At 35.2% G+C, this 26,965-nt stretch overlaps 5 protein-coding genes and 1 non-coding gene across 8 annotated transcripts; 3 read left to right on the top strand and 3 right to left on the bottom strand.

Moving 5' to 3' along the window:
* The first annotated feature begins 3,375 nt into the window (after positions 1 to 3,375).
* On the top strand, positions 3,376 to 6,042 carry LOC142540210 (suppressor of disruption of TFIIS-like). The gene is made up of 9 exons (XM_075646189.1): positions 3,376 to 3,508; positions 4,245 to 4,311; positions 4,392 to 4,457; positions 4,577 to 4,674; positions 4,749 to 4,786; positions 4,898 to 4,985; positions 5,075 to 5,410; positions 5,501 to 5,566; positions 5,734 to 6,042. The coding sequence occupies exons 2-9, from the start codon at positions 4,251 to 4,253 to the stop codon at positions 5,881 to 5,883; spliced, it is 903 nt and encodes a 300-aa protein (XP_075502304.1). The 5' UTR covers positions 3,376 to 3,508; positions 4,245 to 4,250; the 3' UTR covers positions 5,884 to 6,042.
* Positions 6,043 to 9,208: 3,166 nt separating this feature from the next.
* On the top strand, positions 9,209 to 10,660 carry LOC142540211 (expansin-A6-like). Its single transcript, XM_075646190.1, has 2 exons — positions 9,209 to 9,864; positions 10,120 to 10,660. The coding sequence occupies exons 1-2, from the start codon at positions 9,527 to 9,529 to the stop codon at positions 10,427 to 10,429; spliced, it is 648 nt and encodes a 215-aa protein (XP_075502305.1). The 5' UTR covers positions 9,209 to 9,526; the 3' UTR covers positions 10,430 to 10,660.
* Positions 10,661 to 12,805: 2,145 nt separating this feature from the next.
* On the bottom strand, positions 12,806 to 14,953 carry LOC142540209 (uncharacterized). Of its 2 annotated transcripts, XM_075646188.1 has the most exons (3): positions 14,791 to 14,953; positions 14,580 to 14,692; positions 12,806 to 13,489 (listed from the first exon to the last, which is right to left on the bottom strand). In XM_075646188.1, the coding sequence occupies exon 3, from the start codon at positions 13,438 to 13,440 to the stop codon at positions 12,928 to 12,930; it is 513 nt and encodes a 170-aa protein (XP_075502303.1). In that variant the 5' UTR covers positions 13,441 to 13,489; positions 14,580 to 14,692; positions 14,791 to 14,953; the 3' UTR covers positions 12,806 to 12,927. The 2 variants fall into 2 exon arrangements, with proteins under 2 accessions (XP_075502303.1, XP_075502302.1); XM_075646187.1 differs by lacking the exon at positions 14,580 to 14,692 and having other exon boundaries at positions 14,791 to 14,949.
* Positions 14,954 to 15,093: 140 nt separating this feature from the next.
* TRNAK-CUU (transfer RNA lysine (anticodon CUU)) lies at positions 15,094 to 15,166 on the bottom strand. Its single transcript has one exon. It is a non-coding gene; the product is annotated as a tRNA-Lys (tRNA).
* Positions 15,167 to 17,997: 2,831 nt separating this feature from the next.
* Positions 17,998 to 20,905, top strand: LOC142540208 (putative protein phosphatase 2C 23). Its single transcript, XM_075646185.1, has 4 exons — positions 17,998 to 19,567; positions 19,675 to 19,788; positions 20,169 to 20,433; positions 20,535 to 20,905. Exons 1-4 carry the CDS (start codon positions 18,176 to 18,178, stop codon positions 20,648 to 20,650), a joined length of 1,887 nt encoding a protein of 628 aa, XP_075502300.1. The 5' UTR covers positions 17,998 to 18,175; the 3' UTR covers positions 20,651 to 20,905.
* Positions 20,906 to 23,091: 2,186 nt separating this feature from the next.
* Positions 23,092 to 26,849, bottom strand: LOC142540207 (actin-like). Of its 2 annotated transcripts, none has more exons than XM_075646184.1 (5): positions 26,788 to 26,849; positions 25,237 to 25,308; positions 24,717 to 25,110; positions 23,449 to 24,062; positions 23,092 to 23,353 (listed from the first exon to the last, which is right to left on the bottom strand). In XM_075646184.1, exons 2-5 carry the CDS (start codon positions 25,294 to 25,296, stop codon positions 23,288 to 23,290), a joined length of 1,134 nt encoding a protein of 377 aa, XP_075502299.1. In that variant the 5' UTR covers positions 25,297 to 25,308; positions 26,788 to 26,849; the 3' UTR covers positions 23,092 to 23,287. The 2 variants fall into 2 exon arrangements, with proteins under 2 accessions (XP_075502299.1, XP_075502298.1); XM_075646183.1 differs by having other exon boundaries at positions 26,713 to 26,832.
* Positions 26,850 to 26,965: the final 116 nt, after the last annotated feature.

The raw sequence follows: 26,965 nt of genomic DNA, 5'->3' as shown, positions 1-26,965 counted from the left end.
TTGAAGAGTCAAATCTTATAATTTTTAATAAAATTCGAGGATTTTTTTTAATGAAGGGTTAATAATTGGTGAGACTCAACTTTTTAGGGTAGATAACCTTACAACCAAGGAACTCTGAGAAACTTTATAGCTGGAAAGTTGGAATATTACACTTCGAACAGATGAAGATTGATACATTTAGTTATTAGATGACACACAGTTGTGCGTATCCGTGTATATCAAACCTAATCTAGACAAACTTTTGCTAGTGATGTACACTCCATATTTAATCAATATTTGGATTTTTGAGTTTGCATTAATATTGCTTCATCCACGATAAATCAAAAAACTTTCTTACGATGTATTTGGATATGATATAAAACTTCGAATCATGTCATTTGAAATCAAAATGATTAGGTCGAAGAGTTGATTTGCGATAATAAATCAGAAAAATGTATTCGAGTTTAACCAACAAGACTTAGTTTCGAAACCTCCAACTTAGTTTTGAGCAAAATAGACACAATGAATACAAGATGTGAATTTTAAATCAAATACTTCAATTGATCCAAATATAAATGTGCTTGGATATATTTTTTATGAAATTATTTTGAGTAGTTCTCTTGTGAGACGGTCTCACGAATCTTTATCTGTGAGACAGATCAACCCTACCGATATTCAGAATAAAAAGTAATACTTTTTCATGGATAACCCAAATAAGATATCTGCATAACTTGAGACCGTTTCACACAAATTTTTGCCAATTATTTTTATTTGGTGATTGTGACGGAATTCTGATATTTGTCTCCGTTGAAAATATTTCATCGAGTAGTTAAAATAAAAGAATATAGGTGCTTGCTTACTTGCTCGGAAGGATCGAGAAAAATGCCCAAAATATTTTATGCTGCTACCCAACTAACCAATATTTTTCAAATCATGTAATAAAAATATGATTCACTTTTGTTTGTTTCTTTTTTTAAAAATAAAATAAAATTCTCGAAAGGAGATATAAGACATCACAAGATTACAATCCAACGGCTGGAATTCTTCTTAAAATTATATAATATAAAAAAAATGTACCCGCGTGGAACTTACTACATCCAAGTTTTTGTTTGTTCCAATTGACTCAATTGGTTGAAACAAGAAGTATAAATTTTTGGTGAAATAATTTTTTCTTATTAAGTTGTATTTGAATTTTTATTTTATTATATTTAATTTTTTGCAAATTGGTGCATCTAAAATTATTGAATCGAGTAGACTGCGAACGTGAGATCCGACTAGTTAGTAAACTGGTCCGCTTGGCTGGTAAATGAGCTCACCTGACTGGTAAACGGATCTATATAGGCAATATACAGATAATTTGTGGGGCGTTACCTACGTCACAAACACTTGTTAAGTGGGCGTCGCGAGGGTTCTCGGCGTAAAAGCTGATACGTCACAAAAAAAGCGTCAGAGGCGCCAGGGTTTGCCCGAAGTAGACACTCTGACGCTCAAGTCAGAAAATAATTTAAAGATGTTAATTGAGAGCTAAAAAATTTAAGCATAAAAATCCCCCCTTAAATAATGATAATCATCTCCTATTTATAGGGTTTTTTGGAGTGTATAGCGGACTTGGACAATTATAATTAATTTGGACATCAGTAATGAATTGAATAATTAAATTGAGTCATTACTCATCACAAATGATTGAGGATCTTATGAGGTAGCTATTCTCTAGAAAAATTGAATATATGAACTTACACTATATATATAAAGGTTGAAGCTTTTGTGATCAGACTTTGTGACACTGATTAGTTTTTACAAAAACTCATGTGAGACCGTCTTATAATTCAATTTTATCAAACAAATTGCTGATCGGACCCATCTCGTGAAAAAATAATATTTTTATATCATAAGTATAACTTTCACTATAAATATGAAACGAATCAATCCGTATGTGCATACGTGGTTGATTAGTTTAGTTTGATTGAAAAGATGGAAAACGAGCACACGGAAAAACAATGGATGGATTGATTATTTTTCTTCAACCCCGGTACCTAGTTCGGATATCGATTGGAATAAAATATCGTATGCTTCTATTTTCAAAATTTCTCTTTGTATTCACGTAATCAATTAAGTATAATAATATAACTTTTTTTTTTAGCAAAATAATATAACTTATTGCACTTATTTTATGAATATTTTTCATATAGTTTCTTATTTGTTCTATATATATATATATTCTACACTTTCCAAATTCGTTAATATAAATGTTTTAATTTTTTTTAAGGGTAATCATTGGATCTAATAAAAATCAAATTTATATTCAATAAAAAAACATATATATTTATTATCTTCTTCGATCATTTATGTAATGATTAATTACCAAAAATTAATGAAATAATTTTTTAAGTGAAGTAATAATCAAAGACCGCTCTAACGGTTGGTTGGTGAACAAAGATCTCGTAAATGCACAATGTGAACACTTTTCTCTCTTCCCTTTTTTTTTTTTTTTTTTTAAACTTTGAGAAATTAATATAAACGTGTTAATCGTGTCTTATGTTACGTCTATTCCATTTAGTTTTCAGACATTAGGGAGAATAATTTTGAAAAAATATAATGGGAGACATATTTACGGGGAATTGAGTATTATTTAAGCTGAATATTTATGGCTTTATCTCTCTTAATATCAAATAATATTGAAATTTGTTCAATAATAAATTAAGAATAATGTATATATGTTACAAATGTTTCGTATTGAAATATTAAAATCGATAAAAATAGCTTATAAACTCATTATGATATAACACTTGATAGGAAAAAATTTGTAAGACGATACTCATCTTTGTTTTACAAACAAACATTACCTAGTAAGCAAGTTTTTGGCAAAAATTTGTGTGAGACGAACTCACGGGTCGTATTTTGTTAGACATATATCTTATTTGAGTCCTCCATAAAAAAAATAAAAAATATTTTTTTTATGCTAAGAGTATTATTTTTTGTTGTAAATATTGATAAGGTTGACCCGTCTCACAAATAAAGACTCGTGAGACCTACTCATAAGAGACCTACTCCAAGTCTTTTAAGACGAGGATTCCATCGAAAAAAGTAAGTGAACGTCGTCTAGAACAAAATAATTTTCTTAGTTCATAATAATTATAATTTTCAGGATAATTTTGACAATTTATTGACTCTAGAATATAAATTAATTTGAGCTATATATTTAAAAATGATACGCCAAATTCCTTATTGATATATTTTTGCATTTATTTAAAAACATTGACACACTGGAACATCATCATCATCACCATCCCAAAGGGCAAATTGGTATATACAACAAGGGTCATCAAGTATTTAAATATATATCTTTATTATTATTATTAAAAGATTATTATCCAAATTTAAAATTTAAAATAGCACAACGGTTCGTCTATTTAAACCCAGCATATGCCTCCATATTTCCTCCCCCCCCTCTCCTTCCCATTCCTTCTCTGCACAATAAAGATTCTGCCTCTGCTATTCTTTCCAGTTGATCCTCATTTCTCAAATTCTGGTATGCTTTCTATTTGGGATCTTGCCATTGTTTTCATTTTCATGGTTTCCATCGACAAATGAAAGAAATTTGAACTTTCATAGATGAAATGACTTTTGGGTCATGGGATTGAAAGGGTTTTTCCAAGGAAGGAACGAGGATTCTTGTCAAGAGAGTAAAATTTAAAAATATTTTTTTCTTCCCATATAAATAAAGGACTGCCCTCTCCATTAATTCCTGGGGTTTTTTTTGTCCGTGTTTTCGTATCTGCATTTCCATTCTTTGTTCCTGGTTTTGGGGTACCAGATGAGGAAAAAGTGGGTGATTCGTGAATTTTGGGGGCGAGTTTGGAATTTAATAGTTTCTATGTCAGTATGGAACGTATTTAAAAGTTCTGAATACGTTTTAATTTTATTTTTCCCTCTTTTGGATGTACAATTTCTCCCTTTTTAAATCCTTATTCAAGTCTTTTACGTCTGTTTTATGAACTCCTTAATATGCTACTTAATTTAAGATTACTTCTGTTGGTGGACACTTTTCTTGTATCTATACGATGTATCGAGACGAGTGGTGATAGCCCATTTAATCTTAATGAAATAATTTTGATACCAGGGGTTGTGCATGAAAAATTTGTCTTCTCTGAGTCTGTTCTGCCTTTGAGAAATGAACTGCATTTTCATGTCCAATTCGATGAATTTTACATTAGCTCTACGATGAATGTTTAATAATTTCATTTGTTTTCTATTCAAATTGTTAGATTAAGATGGAATATGAAGACCGGTATAGACAGGTTCAGAGGCCAAAATATGACTGCCTTCTGTTTGGTGAGTTTTTAAAATTTAAGAAATAGCTTTAACATTGCAATTGCATCACACAAATGACGACGCTCTTTTTTCTTCTTTAGATCTTGATGATACCCTTTATCCATTAAGTTCTGGTCTTGCTACTGCTGTTCTTAAGAACATTCAAGGTAATTTTCTCACACCTTAAAATACGCGTAGTCGACTTTTCGAGTAAAGTCTCGTGCCTGCACAGTGTTATACTTGTTAAATTCTCTATGGGCGTGTGATTTAGTATATCCCTCTACAGATTATATGATTGAAAAGTTGGGTGTAGAAGAGAGCAAAATCCCTGATTTATGTAATCTACTATACAAGAATTATGGTACAACAATGGCTGGTCTAAGGGTATGTTTATCTTCCTTTGGACTGAAGCCTGAATTTCATATGAAAGATCATTTGTGAGACGGTGTTTCTTGCAGGCAATTGGCTATGATTTTGACTATGATGAATATCACGGGTATGTAATTTTCTTGAGAAAAGCTTGACTGGATTACTCTATTTTCTTGTGTCTTGAATTCAGTATGTTGGATGATTTTATCTAGAAGTTCACAAGCTCCGAATTGTGCAGTTTTGTCCATGGGAGATTACCTTATGAAAATCTTAAGCCCGACTCTGTACTGCGAAGCCTTCTTCTAAGCTTACCCCAACGGAAAGTTGTAAGACTCTGTCAAATTTTGTGGCATTCACAAATTTAGTATTATTTACGTTAGCAAGGTATAATTCATTTGATTGATTTGATTAACAGATATTTACAAATGCTGATAAGGTCCATGCTATTAAAGCTCTAAGTAGACTTGGTTTGGAAGACTGTTTTGAAGGGATCATTTGCTTTGAAACTCTTAATCCTACACACAAAAACGCAGCGTCCGATGATGAGGACGAAATTGAATTTATGGGAACCAATCAATATTCTGGTGCTTTTACATATAGCCCTCGAAAAATTTTCGACATTATTGGACATTGTTCTCAGACCAATACAGTAGTATCATCAGGATTGCCCAAGACACCAGTTGTCTGCAAACCATCAGAATCTGCTATCGAAAGGGCTCTCAAAATCGCTAACATTGATCCCAGCAGAACTGTCAGTTTACCCTTTTTATATCCAATCATTGAAGCTTAACCTTTTCTTGTATTTAATTATGCTTACACGCATTATTCTTTCATAACGCAGTTATTCTTCGAGGATAGTATTCGCAATATTCAATCCGGTAAACGAATAGGCCTCGACACCATGCTGGCAAGTTCTTGTTTATTGCTTATTTGAACTCCATTTTCAAGAAAATATATACAGAAACATGTAGCTTAAACTCAACATGAAATCTGTATTTCCATCACAACTCATGAAATCTGTCTTTCCATCACAACTTACAGTAATCTGTATAACCAGGCTTGTTGTTGATGCAGGTTGGGAAATCCCAGAGAGTGAAGGGATCAGATTACGCATTAGAAAGTATTCATAATCTTCGGGAAGCGATACCGGAGCTGTGGGAAGCTGAAAAGCTTGCTGAAGTTAACTACTCCGGGGTACCACTGGAGGCTTCTGTTATTGCTTAGGTGTTATGTCATCATTTTCTTGCGAACAAGATTACCATAACTATGTTCCATGCGAGTAGTTCTTACTTTTATGTCATATTCTATTTTCTGTCGATTAAGTGATGTAAATGTTTTGTTGTTCATCATTAATTAAATTAAAATAAAGTTTACTTCCAATAATCAGATATATATATATATATATATATATATATATATATATATATATATATATGAACAAGAAAATAATTAAAGTATAATGATGTCAAAAACAAATAATGCAATTTATTCAACTCCCCACCCAGAAATTAATGAAATGAAGGCGTCAAGGATCCAGACACGATGATGATTATTTTTGAGGAAAAAAAAATAATCAAACAAAAAAAACTCGCGACCTTAGTGCAATGATATCCCGCATACTTCGATATGAGTAATTTAACCCTCGTTTTATGCGTGACCTTTTAATAGATTTTGCTTCTAACAACAGTTTGTACGCAAATCCTAAAAACATAGTTTTTGGAATGAATTATTTGGATTCGAAGAGAGGAATTATAATTTAGATTTTTTTTAAGATTTCAAGTGACTCTAATTTATGTGGGTTTGAAATCTGTCAATTTACTGTAGAACAATAGCACAAAATGTGAAGAAAGGATCTGAAATTCAATGAATTCAAAGATATCCAAACATATTATGGATTTTCTCGATTTCAAATCCATTAATCCAAACACAATTCAAGTGCTTGGAGTTGGTTCTTTGGCTCGACAACGAGAATTAATGAAACGTTCATGAGTTTGACATTGTGCAGAAAATTAACATACAATCCGGAATTCGAAAGCAAGTTTTTTATGATTATATTATTGAATCTTCATCTTTCAAAGAGCTTATTATTCATATACAATCTAAAATTTGCAATATAAATTTGTGTCGGCTAATAAATGCAGAGGTTGGAAGATGCAATTAAGAATGTTGGAAGATGTTGGAAAAATGAAGGAACGCATTTAATTAATTGTGAAACATGTGAAAATGCTACTTACTATAAATAGGTGCCTCATTTCCTCATTTCAGATTATCACTTCTTCGAGTTTTCTCTCATCTAATAACATTTGAGTGCTTAGTTCTATAATATTTGTGAGGTGTTTTGTTATCATGTATTAAGAGAGTGTGTGTTCTTTTTGAAACACGGTGAGTGGACTGCATATCATAAAATATTATAGTAGAATTTTTTTCATCTTGCCCGTGGTTTTTACCCTAATAATTTTTAGAAGTTTTTCACGTAAATCTCGGTGTCCAGTTTATTCTTTATTTTCATATATTATTATCTCAAATTACCGCACTTGAGACCAACAAGTGGTATCACAGCCTTGGATTAAAATTTCTTAGAATTCTGAGTATGCTATGTGGTTGCAGCCTAGACTGATCTTCCACATCAGAAAAGTTTTTTGATATTTTTTTATTAAGACGGGATTATTTTGTCCAGTCTATTAAATTATTGTAGACATAATGACGAGCAGGTACGAGATAACAAAGTTCAATGGAAGCAATTTTATGCTTTGAAAAATCAACATACAAGCAATTTAGAAAAGATAATTGTTTGACGGCCATTGTAGATAAACCGGTGGAAATTATAGACGATGGAAAGTGAAATGAGATGAATGATAATGTTGTTGTCAATTTACACTTGGCTATAACAGACGAAATATTGTCAAGTATCTCTGAGATAAAAACAGCAAAAGTTATGTGGGATACTCTGAAAAAGATGTACGACGTCAAGTCGCTACACAACATGATTTTCCTAAAAAGAAGCTTTATACTCTTTGGATGTTGGAATCCTCATTGATGACCGATAATATCAACACTAAATACTCTATTTGTCCAACTCACTTCTATGGGACATAAAATAGAGGAAAATGAACGTGCGGAGCTTATAGTTCAAAGTCTACCAGATTCATATGATCCACTTATCATCAACATAACCAACAATATTCTTATGGGCTCTCTAAAATTCAACGATGTCTTAACTGCGGTTCTCAGATAAGAAAGCCGTTGCAAGAATAAGGAAGATATGCTGGTAACTTCGAAGCAGGCAGAGGCTAGACTGAATATAAGAGGAAGATTTATGGACCATAACTCCAGTGGGAGCCAAAGACGAGGTAGATCAAAGTCGAGAAATAAGAAAAAAAAATATTTACTGCTTTAAATGTGGCGGTAAAGGGCATTTCAAGAAAGAGTGTACGAGTATCAGCAAGAGTCCTAAAGAAAATGTACCCAATACTTCAGGAGGTGATGAAATATTATTTAGCGAAGCAACAACAGTTGCAGAAGACAGACACAAATTTTGTGACACGTGGATTATGGATTCAGGAGCGACGTGGCACATGATGTTCAAAACTGCAAACAGTTGTGGCGTTATCTACAACGGATGCAGAATACATGGCGCAGCTACTCAAGGTTGTAAGGAGGCAATATGAATTAAAAGGTTATTGGAGGAGATCGGGTACAAACAAGAGAATGTCATTTTGTTTTGTGACAGTCAGAGTGTCTTGCACATCGCAAAGAATCCAACATTTGATTCAAGGACGAAGCACATTGGAGTCCAATTTCACTTTGTGCGGAAAGTAATAAAAGAAGGAAGTGTGGATATGCAGAAAATCCATGCAAAAGATAATATTGCTGGTGTTTTGATCAAGCCAGTGAACACAGATAATTTTGAGTGGTGTAAATCCTCAAGTGGCCTAAGAGTAACGTAAGCAGCAGAGAATGACAAGATTGAAAAGATGTGTGGAGATGTGTTTGATTCTGAATCGAATCTTCAAGTGGGAGAAATGTATGCCAATAAATGTAGAGGTTGGAAGATGCAATTAAAAATATTGGCAGAGGTTGAAAAGATGAAGAAACACGTTTAATTAATTGTGAAACACGTGAAAATACTACTATAAATAAGTGTCTCATTTCATCATTTCAGATCATCCCTTTTTCGAGTTTTCTATCATCTAATAGCATTTGAATGCTTGGTTCTATAATATTTATAAGGTATTTTGTTCTCCTGTATTAAGAGAGTGTGTGTTCTCTTTGGAAACATAGTGAGTGTGTTGTAAATCATAAAATATTACAGTTGAATTTTTTTCATCTTACCCCTGATTTTTATTCTAATAATTTTTAAAGGTTTTTCACATAAATTTCGGTGTCCAGTTTATTCTTTATTTTTTAATATATTATTATTTATACTGCTTTACCCGGAAGTTCATAGTGTTTGTGCTTTAATTATATATTTCTTTGTTTATGCTACCTTGTTTTTAGGACCTATAACTCGTTAAGCATTCGTTCACTCTCCTTTATGTTTTTTCCCAGAGTTACAACAACGGATTTTCTGAATCTAGCTTTCTTTCAAAACCCAACGATGATTTTTTTCGTCTTTCGACGAACATATCTCGTCTTTTGTAACTGTTTCTTCACAGGTTGCTCGTGTCATCGTGTGGGTTTTGTGAACTCACAGTGTTTCCCTTTCGTCGCGCTCGCGCACACACTCCACTAATCCTTAGTCCTTACTCCCTTCAGTTTAAACTTTCCGTTTCACGTGAAACCAAATAGTTCAAATCTAGTTTTCAATCTAGAAAAAATACATCTTACATCGTCGTACAGAAATATATACTCGGTTCCAACGATTTTGATGGTGTTCTCAGGTGGCGCTTGTGGATATGGGAATCTGTACAGCCAAGGCTACGGGGTAAACACAGCAGCACTAAGCACGGTGCTCTTCAACAACGGCCTAAGCTGCGGAGCCTGCTTCGAGATCAAATGCGACGCGGCCGAGGACCCACAATGGTGCCATCCTGGCAGTCCTTCCATTATAATCACCGCTACTAACTTTTGCCCCCCAAACTTCGCTCTGTCCAACGATAACGGCGGCTGGTGCAACCCCCCTCGGACCCATTTCAACCTCGCCATGCCAATGTTCCTGAAAATCGCAGAGTACCGCGCAGGAATCGTTCCCGTCACCTTCCGACGGTAATGTCTCCCAATACTACTAGCAAGTAATCCAATCCCATATACTCACACGCTTGTACATGCGCTGCATTATGGTCATCTTGTTGAAAAAGGTAGGGGTCGGTCTTTGAGATTTTTTCAAGAAAAGTTAGTTAGGTCCACTTCCGGAGCCGCAATTATAGATAGGTAAACAATTCACATGCTGGGCCTTTAAAACGACGCCACCGGGGACCTAGGGTCAAATAAATGTGAATTTATTCATTCAATTAAATGCAGGATACCGTGCATAAAGCAAGGAGGAATTAGATTCACAATCAACGGCTTCCGCTACTTCAATCTGGTTCTTGTCACCAATGTAGCCGGCGCAGGGGACATCGTGCGGATCAGCGTTAAAGGTACTAACACCAAGTGGATAGCCTTCAGCCGCAATTGGGGCCAAAACTGGCAATCCAATGTCGTTCTTGCGGGTCAGGCCTTGTCGTTTCGAGTCACGGCTTCCGACCGCCGCACATTGACGTCCTATAACGTGGCGCCAGCTCATTGGCAGTTCGGCCAGACCTTCACCGCAAAAAATTTCAGGGTTTGATCGTTTTTATATAATATAAAATGAATATCGATTTTTCTCATTTTTACCGGGAAAGATATTGAAGTTGCGGTGAATTTAAAGTAGAAATAGGAAATTATAAAAAAAAAAAATTCAAGGCTAAAAAGGTGACATAATTAATTATTATTACTATATGAATTTGCATTTTACTTCGTTATTAGTCTGTAATTTTCTTTTTCGACTTTTGTTTTTTTATAAATAACGATTTACTTTCATTTGTTTCACTGATACTTGTATTAAATTTATGGTTGCCAAAACTTATAATTTAACAATGTACTATAAAAAAAAAAGATGCATGTGTTCGAAAGGAAATAAGTGGCTTCTGAAATATATTGGGATTGGTGGATGGGAACCCGACCCGTTATGCATTTAAAATTAAAATGAATTTGAAAGTGCTCTCGCTGATAAACTTACGGAAAATATTCAGTAATTGATAGATACATCAGAATTTTGGTGTTGTATTAAGATGTTGTCAACACCAGTACACAACACTGCAGCGAAAATTATTTATTACTTAAACCGGTATAATTGCAATAAATAAGCAGAGATCAAACTTTAAAACACACAAGTACGAATACTTGTGCGATGCCTCATGGCAAAAATTCACTAGAAAAATCATGTAAAAATGTTTACACCAAAACAATCCTAGTGAGAATAACAAAATCAGATTCCTTGACACTCCAAGGAACTAAAGATGCATCGAAACAAATCACGTAAAAACTGGATGCATAAAGTAAAAAATGTATTGCTTAAAACTAATCGAAACCACTCTTCGATCAACACTCTGTGTCAGTGTTGTTCTTGAGTGTTGAAAACACCGATCAGCAACACGGTTGTGACGTGAGTCAATCACACAAACGACTTTACGCCGAAATCTTCAACTCCGAGGAAGGTCTTGCGGCAATGCTCGTTTTCTCAGTTGTAATCGCCTCAAATCTTCTTCTCTCTTTATTCTCTTTTTATATATCTCTTTTTCTTTTCTCAATCTCTTTCCATAGATACTCAAGATCCTATAAACAAGGAAAATAAACAGTTTATTAGGAATTGATCTTTATTTTAGGCAAAGATATCAAATCTTAGAGATAAGTCTTCAATTCAAATATATGGAATATATCTTATCATATAATCACTTTAGATTAGTCTAAAAATGCAAAATCGTAATATCTCATTTAAATGAAATATAGATTAAATAAGAATACAATATTCTTTTCAGAATTGATGTCAAACAAAAGAGCATTAAGAATTTATAATAATATGTGTGTTGTTTTAAATCATTTACTAATAATACTCTCAACTTTAGTATAATTTTATACCGGCGAATTTGAATTTTCTAATTGCTTATATTTTGTGAAGTAAGTTTTATGAGACGATCTCACATCTTTATATATGTGAAACAGACTTGAAATGTATGGATCTAAAATTAAATCTAATTCGAGTACATTTCAGCTAGCGCTTATCCCACCTATTTCGGACACAAAATATACAAGGAATTAGTGTGTGTAACACAACATGATCTCCGTGGGAGAGATCCCACATTCTATTTTACGTGTCATCGTACACTAACGAGTGATGTGACGAACCGGATAAGTTATATCATACGAAGAACATCCTATCGACATACATAAATGCAAAAACAAGAATTGGTTCATACATAAAATGACTGTAATCAGGTTTTTGTTGCTGAATTTTTTTCCGTTTTTGGAAGAACTCTCCATGCCTTCTAATTTTGCAGCAAATTTTTTCTAATTTCTGGTGTCGTCCAGGGAAGCAGAGCAACGACTGTAACCAGGTTTTTGTTGCTGAATTCATGAGAGTTGGAAAGTGGCAAAAATGTTATCATGTGAGGTCATCAAAGGTGTACGTACGTAAGAGAATGAAGGATTAGTTACCAAATCCCACACTTATCCATCGAACCTGATACGACTTGTATTTTCGTTTTAAAAATGATATTTCAATCTTAAACAATAACAAACGTTTAAAAGGATAAAAATGGTAAAAAATCAATCCTGAAATGTTTTATATAAAATTTAGATGAACTTATTTTAAGTGGTTTCACTTTTGTAACAAATAAAATATTTCAAAATTATATTTAGAAGACGTAAAAAATTCAAATAAGACCATATAAACACAACCACATACATTAATATATATTCTTTTTCGAACCATTGTCGATTTCATGGGCTTGAATTTCTCTGGGTTCACGGATATGAAGAGTGCCGACTACATCAACATTTTTCAGATCCAGTATCATATGATATTAAAATTTAAAAAAAAACACTCTTCTACAAGTAAATTTCTAAAAGAAACAACCTTTATGCACAAAACCTAAAATTTTGTGCATTTCATCGACATATGGACTTGAAATTTAAAATTTCTACTATATTTAGTATTACGTTATTCGATAGAGGCAAATATCTGGGCTATATATATAAAATGCTATAACACCAAATTTATACAAATATACCGATAAAATGATATAGTCAAGGCAATCCAGGGCCTCGAGGTTGAAGCTCTGAAGGATCTATCAAGCCTTCCAAGACAACAAGTTCATCGAGAAGAGAGAGCTTCTGCTCTTCAAGGGCTTTAATATCATATTCAACCTCTTGCAACTCCATTTGCAGTCCATGGTTTTCTTCCTCCAAAAGCAAATATTTACGCCTCAAAGCTCTGTACTCTAAATCTGGTAATGAATCCGATATCAGTTTTTCTTCGCCAAACAAGGGTGAAAGGCCATTCTCTGGACCTCTTCTGGAGGCCTTTAATCCCTTCTGTCTTTTCAAACCATCACAAGGTGCAGTGTTTGAATCCAACATTAGTCTGTCTTGTCCAAACAATGGTGAAACACCATTCATCATACCTCTTTTCGAGGCCTTTTGCCCCTTTGCACTACCACCAGAAGCTTGCAACAATGCAGCATCTTTTGCAGAAGTTTTAATTTTTCTAGGCTTGCTGAACGAACCATCATGTGTAGACAGAAATTTCTTGTCTTCCATACTCTCTCGATTAGTTATTGGATGCAGTGCTATGATGGCAGAAAGGAGACTGCATAGAGTAAAGTAGATTTCACTGATACACCGTAGAGAAAAAACAAACAGGGCGAAACCAATAAAAATCATCAAAATATTAATTTAAGAACTCGTTTAACTAATACTCCAGAAGGTATGTGAGGCAAGCACATAGCATTAACTTATATAAACAAATATGACTCCCACTTCATCGGAGCATCGATGGATCATATTTTTCAGATTGTCAACTTTCCTGGAAAATAACATGCAACGCATAGACATCCCAAGAACAAGAGTATTTTGCATGGATGGATATTATAGCATTCTTGGTCCAAATCTCCTTAAGTTCATCAGTTTTCATGCTACTTCAGTTTTGATACTTTTTAAGGGGTTAGGATGATTTATTGTCAAATGCCCAACAATTCAACGTCCAAGAAGCATGGACCGAGACATCACAGTTTTAAGGTTATCACTTTAAATTCTGAGTGCTATATCTACAAAGCTCAAAGCAATTCATTTGAGGTAACAATGTGCCTTCCACGTATGCAAATAGCTTCTTAAAACAAAATAAACCCATGCTCTCAAAGAATTTCCCCAGGTCAGTTTATTCTCCTATTTGACTGGCATGATGAAAGAAGAAGAAGAAGAAAAAGAGTAGCTCCCCTAGAATCTGGCGAAGCCAGTATCAGTAAGGGAACTTATAGACATGACTAACCGAAGAACACTTCAGTCCTCCCTTTAATTGCCTTGTTGAGCTGGAGTATAAACATGCCAAAAGATTAACAGAAATCCAGAGCTCTTGATTCAAGAATCTCTTTGTCTTGGTACTTTTTTTGAATTTCTCTGTGTAGGCCCCCATAAGCTTGGTCTGATATTTTCTACTTATTTTTCCAAGGTGCTCAGACAACGACATGAGAAAGAAACTCTCTGAAACCCTAAATCATGAACAGACTTGTATTGAGAACCCACATCTCTAAAACTTTTCCTCTATTCAACGCCATAAATTACTCAAGGCACACCAGCATAAAATTGAAAGCATGAGTTAACTCCATTAAAAAAAAAATTCGTCGCAGATCAAAGCTCATATTATAACCCGTCAAGATTTTAAATTTAACATTATCCCATACCGATCAATCGATTCCACAAATCTCACTGTTTGTCGACATAAAGGGGTTCGGTACTTAGATTTAGTCCCCTTGTGAAATTTTTCACACTATTCGTGAATGAACAATTTCGAAATCTGCAAATATGTAACTGCAGATAATCAAGCACAAAGCATATGCGAACTCCTATACAGAACGACAAAAATGGATTTCGAGAAAATTTGAGAAATCATACCTGAAACAAGTTAACAATCGATTAAATAGTAATCGAAGCGGGATTCATCGCCACAATCACAAAACATTTTCGTCGGAATAAGACGACATAATCGCGGAGCCAGGATTATATTTTTCGTGATGCTATCGAACGGGGGACAAAAAAAATTGGGCCCATAATTAATAAATGGGCTTCGCTCAATCACCGATATTCACAATCAACACAACCCATTTGTGATATATAGATAATAATAATAAAAAAGCCCATTCGCAGTGGGAGTGCACGGCCCGTTAAGGATAAAAAAAATAAATTGCCACAATTTATCGCCCACAGTGGGGCTCGAACCCACGACCACAAGGTTAAGAGCCTTGCGCTCTACCAACTGAGCTAGACGGGCTTTTTTAATTAGCTACCCTCCTGTAATATTATTAAACATATCTTTCCAATAAGTTTATTTCCAATGCTTATTTTTTTTTTCTAAAAATACTATAAAAATTGCAGATTGAAAAGTTTTGTAAAATAGAATTCGCAACAGCATCTCTCAGATTTAATATTTAATTATTTTTTAATTGAAAAAAATGAAAAAAAGTTCTCCATGATCTATGACAAACTACCACGGATTCTGATAATTTGACTACTCCACTCACTCGTAGATTTAATTCACAAGCATAAAAAAACCAGGACGGATATGTATTTATTCAGATTTATGATCATTATATTTATAGCAGATTTTTTTAACTTGAAAACTCCTACAATTCAGATTTACGATAATTATAATGTAGTGTACTTTAGAGAAAACAGCTATTAGTACATAAATGTATTTTGCGCTTTTACTAATTTGATTAATTAAATAAAATAAAAGCGTGTTTGTTGGATTGAAGTCTTTGAAGAAAGGGGGCTGTTGGGTTCATCGACTTTTCCAAAGTCAAAATATGAATAGTTAGACTTGCTACATATTGTCTTTTGTCCAACATGTAGGTCCCTTTTTTTATCCATTATCTAATAAGAATTACTCGAACTTGTTTTTCTCCTGCCTTAGTTTTTCATCATACATATATAGCATAAAACAAGCACATTAAAACAATAAGCATAAAATTATTATGAGATTGTCTTACGAGTAATTTTATAATAGAAATTTGAGTAGGTCTCTTATGAGACGGTCTCACGAATCTTTATCTGTGAGACGGGTCAACCCTATCGATATTCACATTAAAAATTAATACTCTTAGCATAAAAAGTAATATTTTTTCATTGATGACCCAATTAAGAGATCCGTCTCACAAAATACGACCCGTTGGACCGTCCTCATACAAGTTTTTGTCTACAAATTTTCAACTCGATCATGTTCATAAAAAAATATTATTTTTTATGTCAAAAATATCACATTTCTTTTTAAATATGAATCAAGTCAACTTATCTTAAAGATATAGATCCATTAGACGGTTTCACATGGATTTACTCAAATATAAGATTAATTTAGGAGTATCACAATTTTGTCCTATACATAAATCAATATATATGATACGAATGGAGTATTTTTCACATTGGATTTACGAATTTCTTATGTAACCACGAGTATTTTTATATATTGCATAATTAATATATAATATATGAAAAATACAGACGGAAAGGGACTCAAATAAAAGAGCCTAAGCCTCCTCATTTACAAGGGACTACGTGTATCTATTTTAATCACTACTTCAAAAAAGTCAAACCTTTTTACAATGTCACGCATCATGCATGTTTTTTTTTTCATTTTTCTTTAAAGACAAGTCCTTAATTCATTTACGTGGATTTGGTGCATTCATTATTTAATAATATAGCAAGTCTATTGTGAAACAGTATCATGAATTTTTATTTATGAAATAGGTCAATCTTATCGATATTCACAATAAAAAATAATATTCTTAGCATAAGAATTAATATTTTTTCATGGATGACCCAAATAAGATATTCATCTCACAAAATACGAGGTCGTGAGACCGTCTCACACAAGTTTTTGCATTAATAATATTACCATGTGATCATCAACCATTGTTAATTTCAAACTCATTTACATAAAAAATGCATACACCAATTACTTAAGACATCGATTTAGAAAATTAACTATTAATTTTATATCTTAAATACTTATAAAATTGTTTGTTTTCTCAGCAAAAAAAGCAACTCATAGTTTAAATATCTGTTCAAGAATGGACGATGCAAATAATAATATAAATTTCTACATATTATACTCTAAAAATAGACTATAAACCATTGTTTGAGAAACCATAATTTCTTTTTATTTGCTCTTCCTTACAATAATAAAACTAAGTTGCCCTTTTTTTTAACTTGTTAGGCTGCGTTTGTTTAATGGGATTAAGTAAGATATATTATTTTATCACACTTTATCTAATGTTTGGTATGATTTTTATTTAGCCAACTCAATCCCTTCTATAACTGATTAAGTTGCATTACGTGTGATTAAATAATACCTCCTTCTCATGTAGGATTATTAATCATTCCTCTATCTCTACTCTTTTTTCAATTTTACCCTTCCTCCTTCACCGCTGTTGAACCACCTCGGCTGCCGGATTGCCGCCAAACCGTCGTCGCGGCCGCCGCACCGCCGACGTACCCGCCGTCGCACCGCCGTTGACGTACCACCGCCGGACCGCCATCTCCGGACGCCGTCTGCGTACCACCGTCGAGCCGTCGCCGGAATGTCGGACCGCCGCCGTCGGAGTGGAAGAAGAAAAAGAGAGAAGAAAGGGCAATTTTGTCCTTTAAAAAAAAATTCAAAATTATCTTACACTTAAAAATCTTAGCAAACAGAATATTATTTTACACCATATGTTATATTTATACGACAATCATTTTTTTTGTCATTTACATATTAATCATTAGTTTATTTTATCCTCCAATCAAACACAACCTTAAAGTTGTATTAATATATTACACATGGACAAAATTCTATTTTCTTGCATTTTTTTTACCAAATAATATTGTCATGTATTATAATTTTCACAAAAAATTTTACGCGACATTCTCGTGAATCAATTTTATGATACATTGACACCGATGTTTTGTTCGAATAATCTATAATAAATATTTTTTTTGAAAATATCGGTTTCTACTTTCTAGAAAGACAGTATAAGCACAGAGATGCATATCATTATTATTGTCAACCCTTTGCCCACCAAAATCATATTAAAGAAATCAAATGTTAATAATACTTTTCAAAACAATCTAAAAGTCAACTCTCTCTCACGTCATTTATCTTCTCAACATCTCCGATTCTCTCTCCAGTACTAAACCGTGAGCTTTCAGCTTTTCCAAATTCAACCCTCCCCTTCAGTTTCTCTATTTTTAGTCTCTCTTTATAACTTTTTTTGTATCGTTTGAGGTTTAAAGATTTCTCGAGAAGATGGGCAATGGAGGAGGAAAACTCAGCCTCTGCTGCGCCGGAGACACAGGCGAGATTTCCCGCCGTCGCCACGATATCACCGTGTGCTTGTCGGATTCCCTGGATGAAGGGTTAGGTCACTCTTTTGCCTACATCCGACCCGACCCACCTCACAAAACCCAACCTTTTGATGATTCGGCATGCCAAACGGCGGCTTTCCGCACCATCTCCGGCGCCGCCATATCCGCCAATGCTTTCACTCACCTCTCGACGGACCCTTATACGTGCGACCACGGCCCAACTTCTAATGACAAGGCATCAGCTTTTGAAAGCTCACAACTATTTTCTTCCATTCCCTTGCAGCCGATTCCGAGAAATTCCGCCTCCTCAGTGAGGTCCGGCCCAATTCTGAGGAATACAGTTCAAGGTTCGGGACCCATTTTAAGGAATCCAGGTTTTGGGTCTGGCCCGATTGAGCGCGGTTTCTTGTCCGGTCCGATTGAACGCAGCTTCATCTCTGGCCCTGTGGAGAATCAAGTCGATCAGTTGCAAAGATACAAGCCCAAATCCAAGAAATGGGATCTGGTAAAAAACTTGAAAGGGTTGATATCAAAATCTTTACGGGGACCTGGCTTCTCTAAAGAATCGAGTAGTAAAGAGAACAATACTGCTACCTTGAGTGGTAATAGCAGCAGCACGATTACTAGTAATAATCTAAGCAGCCAATTTAGCTTAGTTGATGATAACGATGATGTTGGTAATGAATCTTTCGGCAGTCAAAACGTGCAATGGGCACAGGGCAAAGCAGGTGAGGACAGAGTGCATATCGTGGTTTCCGAAGAACATAGTTGGGTTTTTGTTGGGATTTATGATGGATTCAATGGCCCTGATGCTACTGATTTTCTATTGAACAATCTCTATTGCAATGTTTCCAAGGAACTTAAGGGGCTGTTATGGTGTGATAAGTCCGAGTCTTGTGAAAATGGGGTTAATAGCTCGGCATTTTGTTCTAAAAGTTTGGATTGTGAGGAAAGCGAGGAGCTGGACTTGAAATTGAGGAAGAAATTGCTCTATCTGGAACCTGCTGCGGTTAATCATTTAGGGGTGTTGAAAGCGTTATCCGAGGCCTTGAGGAAGACCGAAGCATCGTATTTACAGATAGCAGACATGATGCTAATGGAGAATCCCGAGTTATCTTTGATGGGATCTTGTGTTCTGGTGATGGTGATGAAAGGTGATGATGTGTACTTGCTTAATGTCGGTGACAGTCGGGCTGTGTTAGCCAAGACCGATTCTCAAGTTGGGAAAATGAGGAAGCAATCCGAAGAATCACTATACGGTTATGAATACGAACACACTCACAATTTGAGTTCTTGTCAGCTAACAATGGATCATAGCACATCTGTTAGAGAGGTAGAAGCATATTTTAGTTAGTCTCTCTTTCTTTAATCTCTACGTTTTGTTGTTTGCTCTTTCGTTCTTATGCTCAATTTTTATGTGGTAATTGTTAATCATCATAGGAAGTGCGAAGGATCAGAAATGCACATCCAGACGATGCTCTTGCTGTTTATAACGAGAGAGTGAAAGGTTCTTTAAAGGTTACCCGAGCTTTTGGGGCAGGCTTTCTCAAACAGGTATTCATCTTTGTAAGCTACAAAAATTCATCTGCCACATTTATAAATTGATGGAGAGTAGCAATGGTCTATGTTGCGCAATGTAGTGATCAAATTGGTAACAAATGTATTTGGTATTATAAACAAGCTATGAGATCGATTGCCATAAGTATGTTTTCAGAGAAAGATTGTTGGATGTAACTTGTGATTGCCTGAGCAGTATAGCAATCTGTATGTGGCATTAGAGTTGCTATCTGGTTTGAAATCCTTCAGTTATAGTTCCCTTCTATAATCCATTTTAGTGGAATAATCTGGGGCAATCTTCAAGAATTTCTATGCATGCATAACTTCCAAATTGCGGATAATTCAATACATATTCTGATTGGATGTGTTTTTTACAGCCCAAATGGAACAATGCACTACTCGAGATATTCAGAATCGATTATATCGGAACGCACCCTTACATCACGTGCTCACCGTCTCTATGCCACTACAGATTAGATCCCATGGACAAGTTCTTGATCCTATCATCTGATGGCCTTTACCAGTACTTCACAAACCAAGAAGCTGTCTCTGAAGTCGAGATGTTCATGTCAACTTTCCCAGAGGGCGATCCAGCTCAACATCTGGTCGAAGAAGTGCTGTTCCGTGCTGCTAAAAAAGCCGGTATAACTCCTTGACACCATTTCATGAAAAAAATAATACTATATTTTTTTGGGAAAAAAATTCTTTATCTGATAACCATGAACTTTTGATTGAATTGGCAGGCATGGATTTTCATGAATTACTCGATATCCCACAAGGGGATCGTCGCAAATACCACGATGACGTCTCGATTATCATTATTTCATTCGAAGGGAGGATATGGCGATCTTCCGTGTGACTAGGTTAGGAATCGGACACACACATACAACCAAGAAAAAAATATATAGGAAGCTTTATGATTATTGTAAATGTGTGATATACCATACCAGTTGCTGGGGATTTGTAAATGCCGACACCCCCAAAATTTTCCCCTTAAAATTCATGCTATATAAATCTTGAAAACTAGTAGTTCTGATCAGCTTTACATTTTCCTTGTAGAAATGTAAATCTAAACTCGTGAATTCAATATAGAGGCGAAGATTCTTTTGTTTTTTGTTTTTGTTATAATATGTTTCCATGCCACTTGAATGTCACGAGAATATTTCATGCTTACTTTTGTGGCATATAAAAGTCTCACCGGAGCTATTTTTTTAAAAAAAAGTGCTTAATATTTTAGCAATCTTTAGAAACATTTTTATAGTGGGTTTTGCAGACTTTTGAATCTTTCTTGTGCAAAACAAAGTAATTTTATATTGAGAAAATAATAATAAAATTTTCATCTTTATTGAGGAGATGGATATTTTGATTCATGAAAACATTTATATAATTAGCTTGATTTCTTTATAAAAAAGCAAATGTTTGAATGGAGAGTGTATTTAATAGTTGAATCAGTATTTTGGTTGGAAGAACTGAGATTGGCAGGTGTTTAATAAATGGAAGTGTAGATTCATGAATGATTCTGTCAACATTATGGAGTACTTTACTTGTGGTTTTGGTGCCTCTGACGTCTCGTGATATATTTATTATCAAACTTAAATGTTGAAGACTACCACATCATTGATTGCAAATTTTGTCATTAAAAAAAGAGAGAAATAAATTTGGAAATACCATATCAATAAATACTATGGACCCTTTGTAATCTAAGCAAGAGTAGGTCTCTTGTGATACGGTTTCACGAATCTTTATCTGTGAGACGGATCAATCTTACCGATATTCACAATAAAAAGTTATAGTCTTAGCATAAAAAATAATATTTTTTTATGGATGATCAATAAAAGATATGTCTCACAAGATACGATCCGTGAGACTGTTTGACCTTTTAAGTAGAGCAAATCCAAATTGAAGGGTTCCTACACTTTGGGGAAGTAGTTGATTTTTTTGTGACTTTAAATGGAGGTAAACTAGAATTTTGCATTTGTCAAACCCACAGGGTGTAGAGCGTTTCAGCCACATTAATTTATAGCAATTTTATTTAATTCTGTCCCTTGGTTTCTTGGTTTTGAATAGGCGGGCAGATTCGGAAATAGTCAAATATGTCAAATCACAATTTACCCTTATTTTCAAGGTGATGTAAACTGTTCCAAGTTTGCCTAACTTTTTGTTTGAAAATATAAAATTTGACTCGAAAACTTTCACAAAGCATACGAGGTTTTAAAATTTTAAGGCAATTGTTTTTGTTTTTTGAAAACATTTTGTTATTTTTTTCAACTTTTCTTGTTTTTTTTAATCAATATTATAAATTTTAATTTTCCTAAAAAAAACCGAGAATACACTATGTTTCTCAGTACGTATTCAAATGTCAAATTTCTAAAACCAAAAAAGGAATTGAGTCGGCTAAAATTTTAAATTACACTGTTCCAAAGATTGATTTGAAATTAACATTTTCAAAGACATAAATCTGATTGATTTCTGCTGAAGGAGATGTTTTGAAATTTAAACATCAGAATAAACAATCGATTAAACAAGTCAAAATCACATTCGAAACGTTTATATCAGGAAAAATGAGCATTAAACACAAAAATAACTTCCGCACCATATTAGCTCAAGGAATCCGTATAACCCCGAATAAGAGTATCAACCATTGGATATATCCACAAACTCACTTTATTATATGAATTAGGATCATCTGCGGTGCACATGGTGATGTGCACGGTATAGTCGTTGGATCATGTAGAGCACAAACGAGATCTATTTGATCCAATAATAGTGTTGTGTACAACACCGGATCCAAAACTATGATCTATACAATGAGTGTTCACTTTAATGAATGGGTAATCGTCACCAAATTGCACATTTCATTTGATACATAAACAAAAGAGCATTATTCATGAAAAACTGAGAGTGAGTCTGTATTCATCTGGAAGCATAATAATACACAAGTATCCAAAACACAATTCCAATCCAAACATCTCAAATGCACCACTAATGTTCATCTTGAACGCTACTATGTATTCCATGGAAACAAAAATTCATTAGCCAAACCATGGTATATCTAAAGCTGGACAGAGATGTATCACCATTTCACAAGTTCAAAAGCTATTTTTATTTATCATGGGTGCGTCGATGTATGAAGTTGGATCCAACTAATATTCAAATGTAAATGGGAAAATCTGGAATTCTAATTCAAATGTCGAAGTATCCTAATTTCACACTGTTTTCCAAATAATTATAATGATGAAATAAGTGCAGAAACCCTTGGGAGCATACATTTACGTGCTAAGAAGTATCAGTATCTTAATATAGTAACAAACATATATAATCCTCTATTGCTTGATAATGTTTCATGTCCATCCAAAAATTCATAATAAAGATCAACATAGACTACAACACTGACATACCTCCTGAATCCATTACAAAGACAATAAAACCAACACAATGAATTTGGAAATTAAAAGCTGAAATCGAGAACGCTGAAAACACACATGTTTGTTTCTGATCAGAAACATTTCCTATGCACAATCGATGGCCCTGATTCATCATACTCTGCCTTTGCTATCCACATCTGCACCCAAGCAAAACAAAAATAAAGTCGGTATTAATGAAAAAGTTATAATAATAAGTCAGATGGAAAATGATATTGATGAAGTTCAGACATACTTGCTGGAAGGTGCTGAGGGAAGCTAAGATGGATCCACCGATCCAAACACTATACTTCCTTTCAGGCGGAGCCACCACTTTGATCTTCATGCTACTGGGAGCCAGCGCGGTGATTTCCTTGCTTATTCTGTCAGCAATACCGGGAAACATGGTAGACCCACCACTCAGGACGACATTCCCGTAAAGATCCTTCCTGATATCAACATCACATTTCATTATGGAATTGTATGTGGTCTCATGGATACCAGCAGCTTCCATTCCAATCATGGAAGGTTGGAAAAGGACTTCAGGGCATCGGAAACGCTCGTTTCCGATAGTGATCACTTGCCCATCAGGTAGCTCGAAGTTCTTTTCGATAGATGAGCTTGTCTTTGCAGTTTCCATTTCTTGCTCAAAATCGAGAGCAATGTATGTCAGCTTCTCTTTCATGTCCCTGACAATTTCCTTCTCAGCAGAGGTAGTGAAACTGTAGCCACGTTCAGTGAGGATTTTGGCCAACTGGTCAGTGAGGTCACGACCAGCAAGGTCAAGACGAAGTATAGCATGGGGCAGGGCATAGCCTTCATAAATGGGGACTGTGTGGCTGACACCGTCCCCAGAATCCATAACGATGCCTGCACAAAAGTAAGTGATTACTTGAAAACACGATACAAGTAGATGAGTTTTGCTTATTAAAAATGGTACCAGGATGTCTTTAGTAATGTGTTTAGAGATTCAAAGGTGATTTCATGTTGGCACACCAAATAATCTAAAAACATGGAAATAAGAAAATGGTTTTATAAAGCTTCCGTCTCATGGGAAAGATTGCACGATTTTCATCAATGCAGCCACTCCGAAACATTCAAGCAACAAGTAGAAAAAGAAAAATATTATTCAACGGTGCTTATAAAACAACTAAACAAGTGGCTGGCTATACTCACGTTGTTCCTATGTCACAATATTCATCACTGTTTTCAAATTTTACTTTGAAGCGACTAGAAAACAGGTTCAAGAGAAGTAAGGGTCATCATTTCCAACTATGAAATAAAAAATCTCTCTTGAATTGTGATTTGCATAAGAAATTATCAGTATTAATGGATGTCCAACACAAGAAATTTCTGAACAATTTGCACATTCAGCACCAAGGAAATGCGAAATTAAATTAGTCACCACATAAAATGACATAACTTAAACCAAAGTGACACTAACAAATCCAAACAGTCTCACTTCTGTTCCTCTACTTCCATTAAAAGCAGACAAATCTTGAGAATAAAACTGAATCAACTCACCAGTAGTACGGCCACTGGCATAAAGTGACAGAACTGCCTGAATAGCGACGTACATGGCGGGGGAGTTGAAGGTTTCAAACATTATCTGGGTCATTTTCTCACGATTTGCCTTTGGGTTAAGGGGTGCCTCTGTGAGAAGAATTGGGTGCTCCTCTGGAGCAACACGGAGTTCATTATAGAAAGTATGGTGCCAGATCTTCTCCATGTCATCCCAATTACTAACGATGCCATGTTCAATAGGGTACTTCAAAGTTAAAATACCACGCTTGGACTGGGCCTCATCCCCAACATACGCATCTTTCTGCCCCATGCCAACCATCACCCCTGTGTGTCGTGGGCGACCAATAATGCTGGGAAAGACAGCCCTTGGAGCATCATCTCCAGCGAATCCAGCCTAAATTCATCAGCAATCACGATAAGAAGGATGCAATTAGACATGGTTCTTTCCTATTAAAACAGGAATTTCATCCAAATATATGCAGATAAACAGGATCGGAAGCATAACTAGAATTATAATTACCTTGACCATTCCCGTGCCATTATCGCACACAAGTGGTTGAATGTCCTCAGTATCCGCCATTTACCCGTTCACCTGCAGGGAAAAGAAAATTACAGGCACCATCAATACCATAAAGTTTGATTAAAATGAAAACACAATCTATCACAGTTCATGATTCAGAAGCCCATCAGCAGCTGTGTGACCGATCAATCACCTTTCCGGATAAACGGATACAAATTTATGCATTCTACTTGATTGTACACAAACAAAAAAGGTCTTGGTTGCATTAAAGGAACATAAATATGCTACAAGACCTGAGCCAAAACCTACATACCACATGACCAAATCTAAACAACGTAAAACGCCACTGCAGAAAGTGAAAAACCATAGCCACCCTGGAGGGCTATTTTCTGACATAATTAGCATTTTTCACCCTTCTTTTCTTGTTTTGTTTGTCATTAACAGAACATTTTACCCAAAGAATCCAACAACATAAAGCAGTTAGTCAGATTTATCGAAAGATGAATATCCGCATGAAATCCTCCTCTATTGTAGAGATCATATCAATTGCAATTTCAACCGATACCCTCGGGATAGCCCGGGTTGTGCCCGAGTCATGGACGATTCTTGTGCACGGGGCATGGACGACCCAGGATACTGGATGGATGGCCAGAATCAGGACAAGTCGGCAGGAAGGGTTCATCAGGAGCCGGGTGGGTGAATGCCCGGGACGTCTCCTCCCCGGGCCACCGGACGCCCGGGCTCTCGTTCAAACTCCCGGGAACTTTCTACCCGGGCCACCTCGATATGAGCACCGCACTCGAGTATACTAGCCGAATAGGATGTGGGCGACTGTCCTATCTCTGACACCAGGCCGATGGGTTGACAATCAGATGGGCTGTATGTGACCAGTATGAGATTTGACATGTCAGAATATAGGGTGTGCTCAGCCGTCCTACTATAATTAGTAGGTAGCACGGAGAACGAGGTCATCATTACTTCTCCTACTATAAATACCAGGTTCTCTCTTTACATTTACATTCATTCACACCAATATCACAACCATCACTTGGTTACATTGGTTCTTTGCTTGAATCATTCACTGACTTAAACATCGGAGTGGCCACGCCGGACACCCCTCCGGCGCCCATTCACGAGTTCATCTCCCTGTCTGCAGGTCACAGTGGAAGCAATAGCTCACAGATCCATCTGCCTTGCTCATTTTCCTGAACAACATTATTGATTCGATCCGGTGGAGCACCCGACCCTACTCATCCATTTCACCAGGATCGCATCATCAACAATTAAAACGAAATTCAAAATTCAATCCTGCAGCCTTCCCCACTTAAACATTATCTGACCAGAGATCTCATACATTCACAGCAGTAAAAAAAGGTACATGAAATCGAAATTTATCCAAAAATGCGGAGGAAATTAAGGAAAAGCAAAACGGGTAGGTTGAGTACTAATAAAAAAGACCTACGGAGGAAAGATTACCGTGTTTCGAGAGCGAGAGAATGTTGTTGATCCAAAATGGGAACGAGTGAACGCAAAATGCTATCGAAAATTTACCTGTAAATTCCACTAGAGTGCCGCTTGATCTCCGATAGACTCGTGCCTTACTACAAATAATTCCTAAATATAGAAGAAAAAAGCATTTATTCAATTTTTATGGTCCATGCCCATATCATGGCCCATTGGGCTTGTAACCATTTTTCAATTAACGTTCATGATGGTCATCTTTGATATC

The sequence above is a fragment of the Primulina tabacum genome, chromosome 3 (assembly GCF_025594145.1).
Source record: "Primulina tabacum isolate GXHZ01 chromosome 3, ASM2559414v2, whole genome shotgun sequence".
Classification (NCBI taxonomy): domain Eukaryota; kingdom Viridiplantae; phylum Streptophyta; class Magnoliopsida; order Lamiales; family Gesneriaceae; genus Primulina; species Primulina tabacum.
Note: the sequence above shows the minus strand (reverse complement) of the source record. Positions and strands in the feature narration are given on the sequence as shown.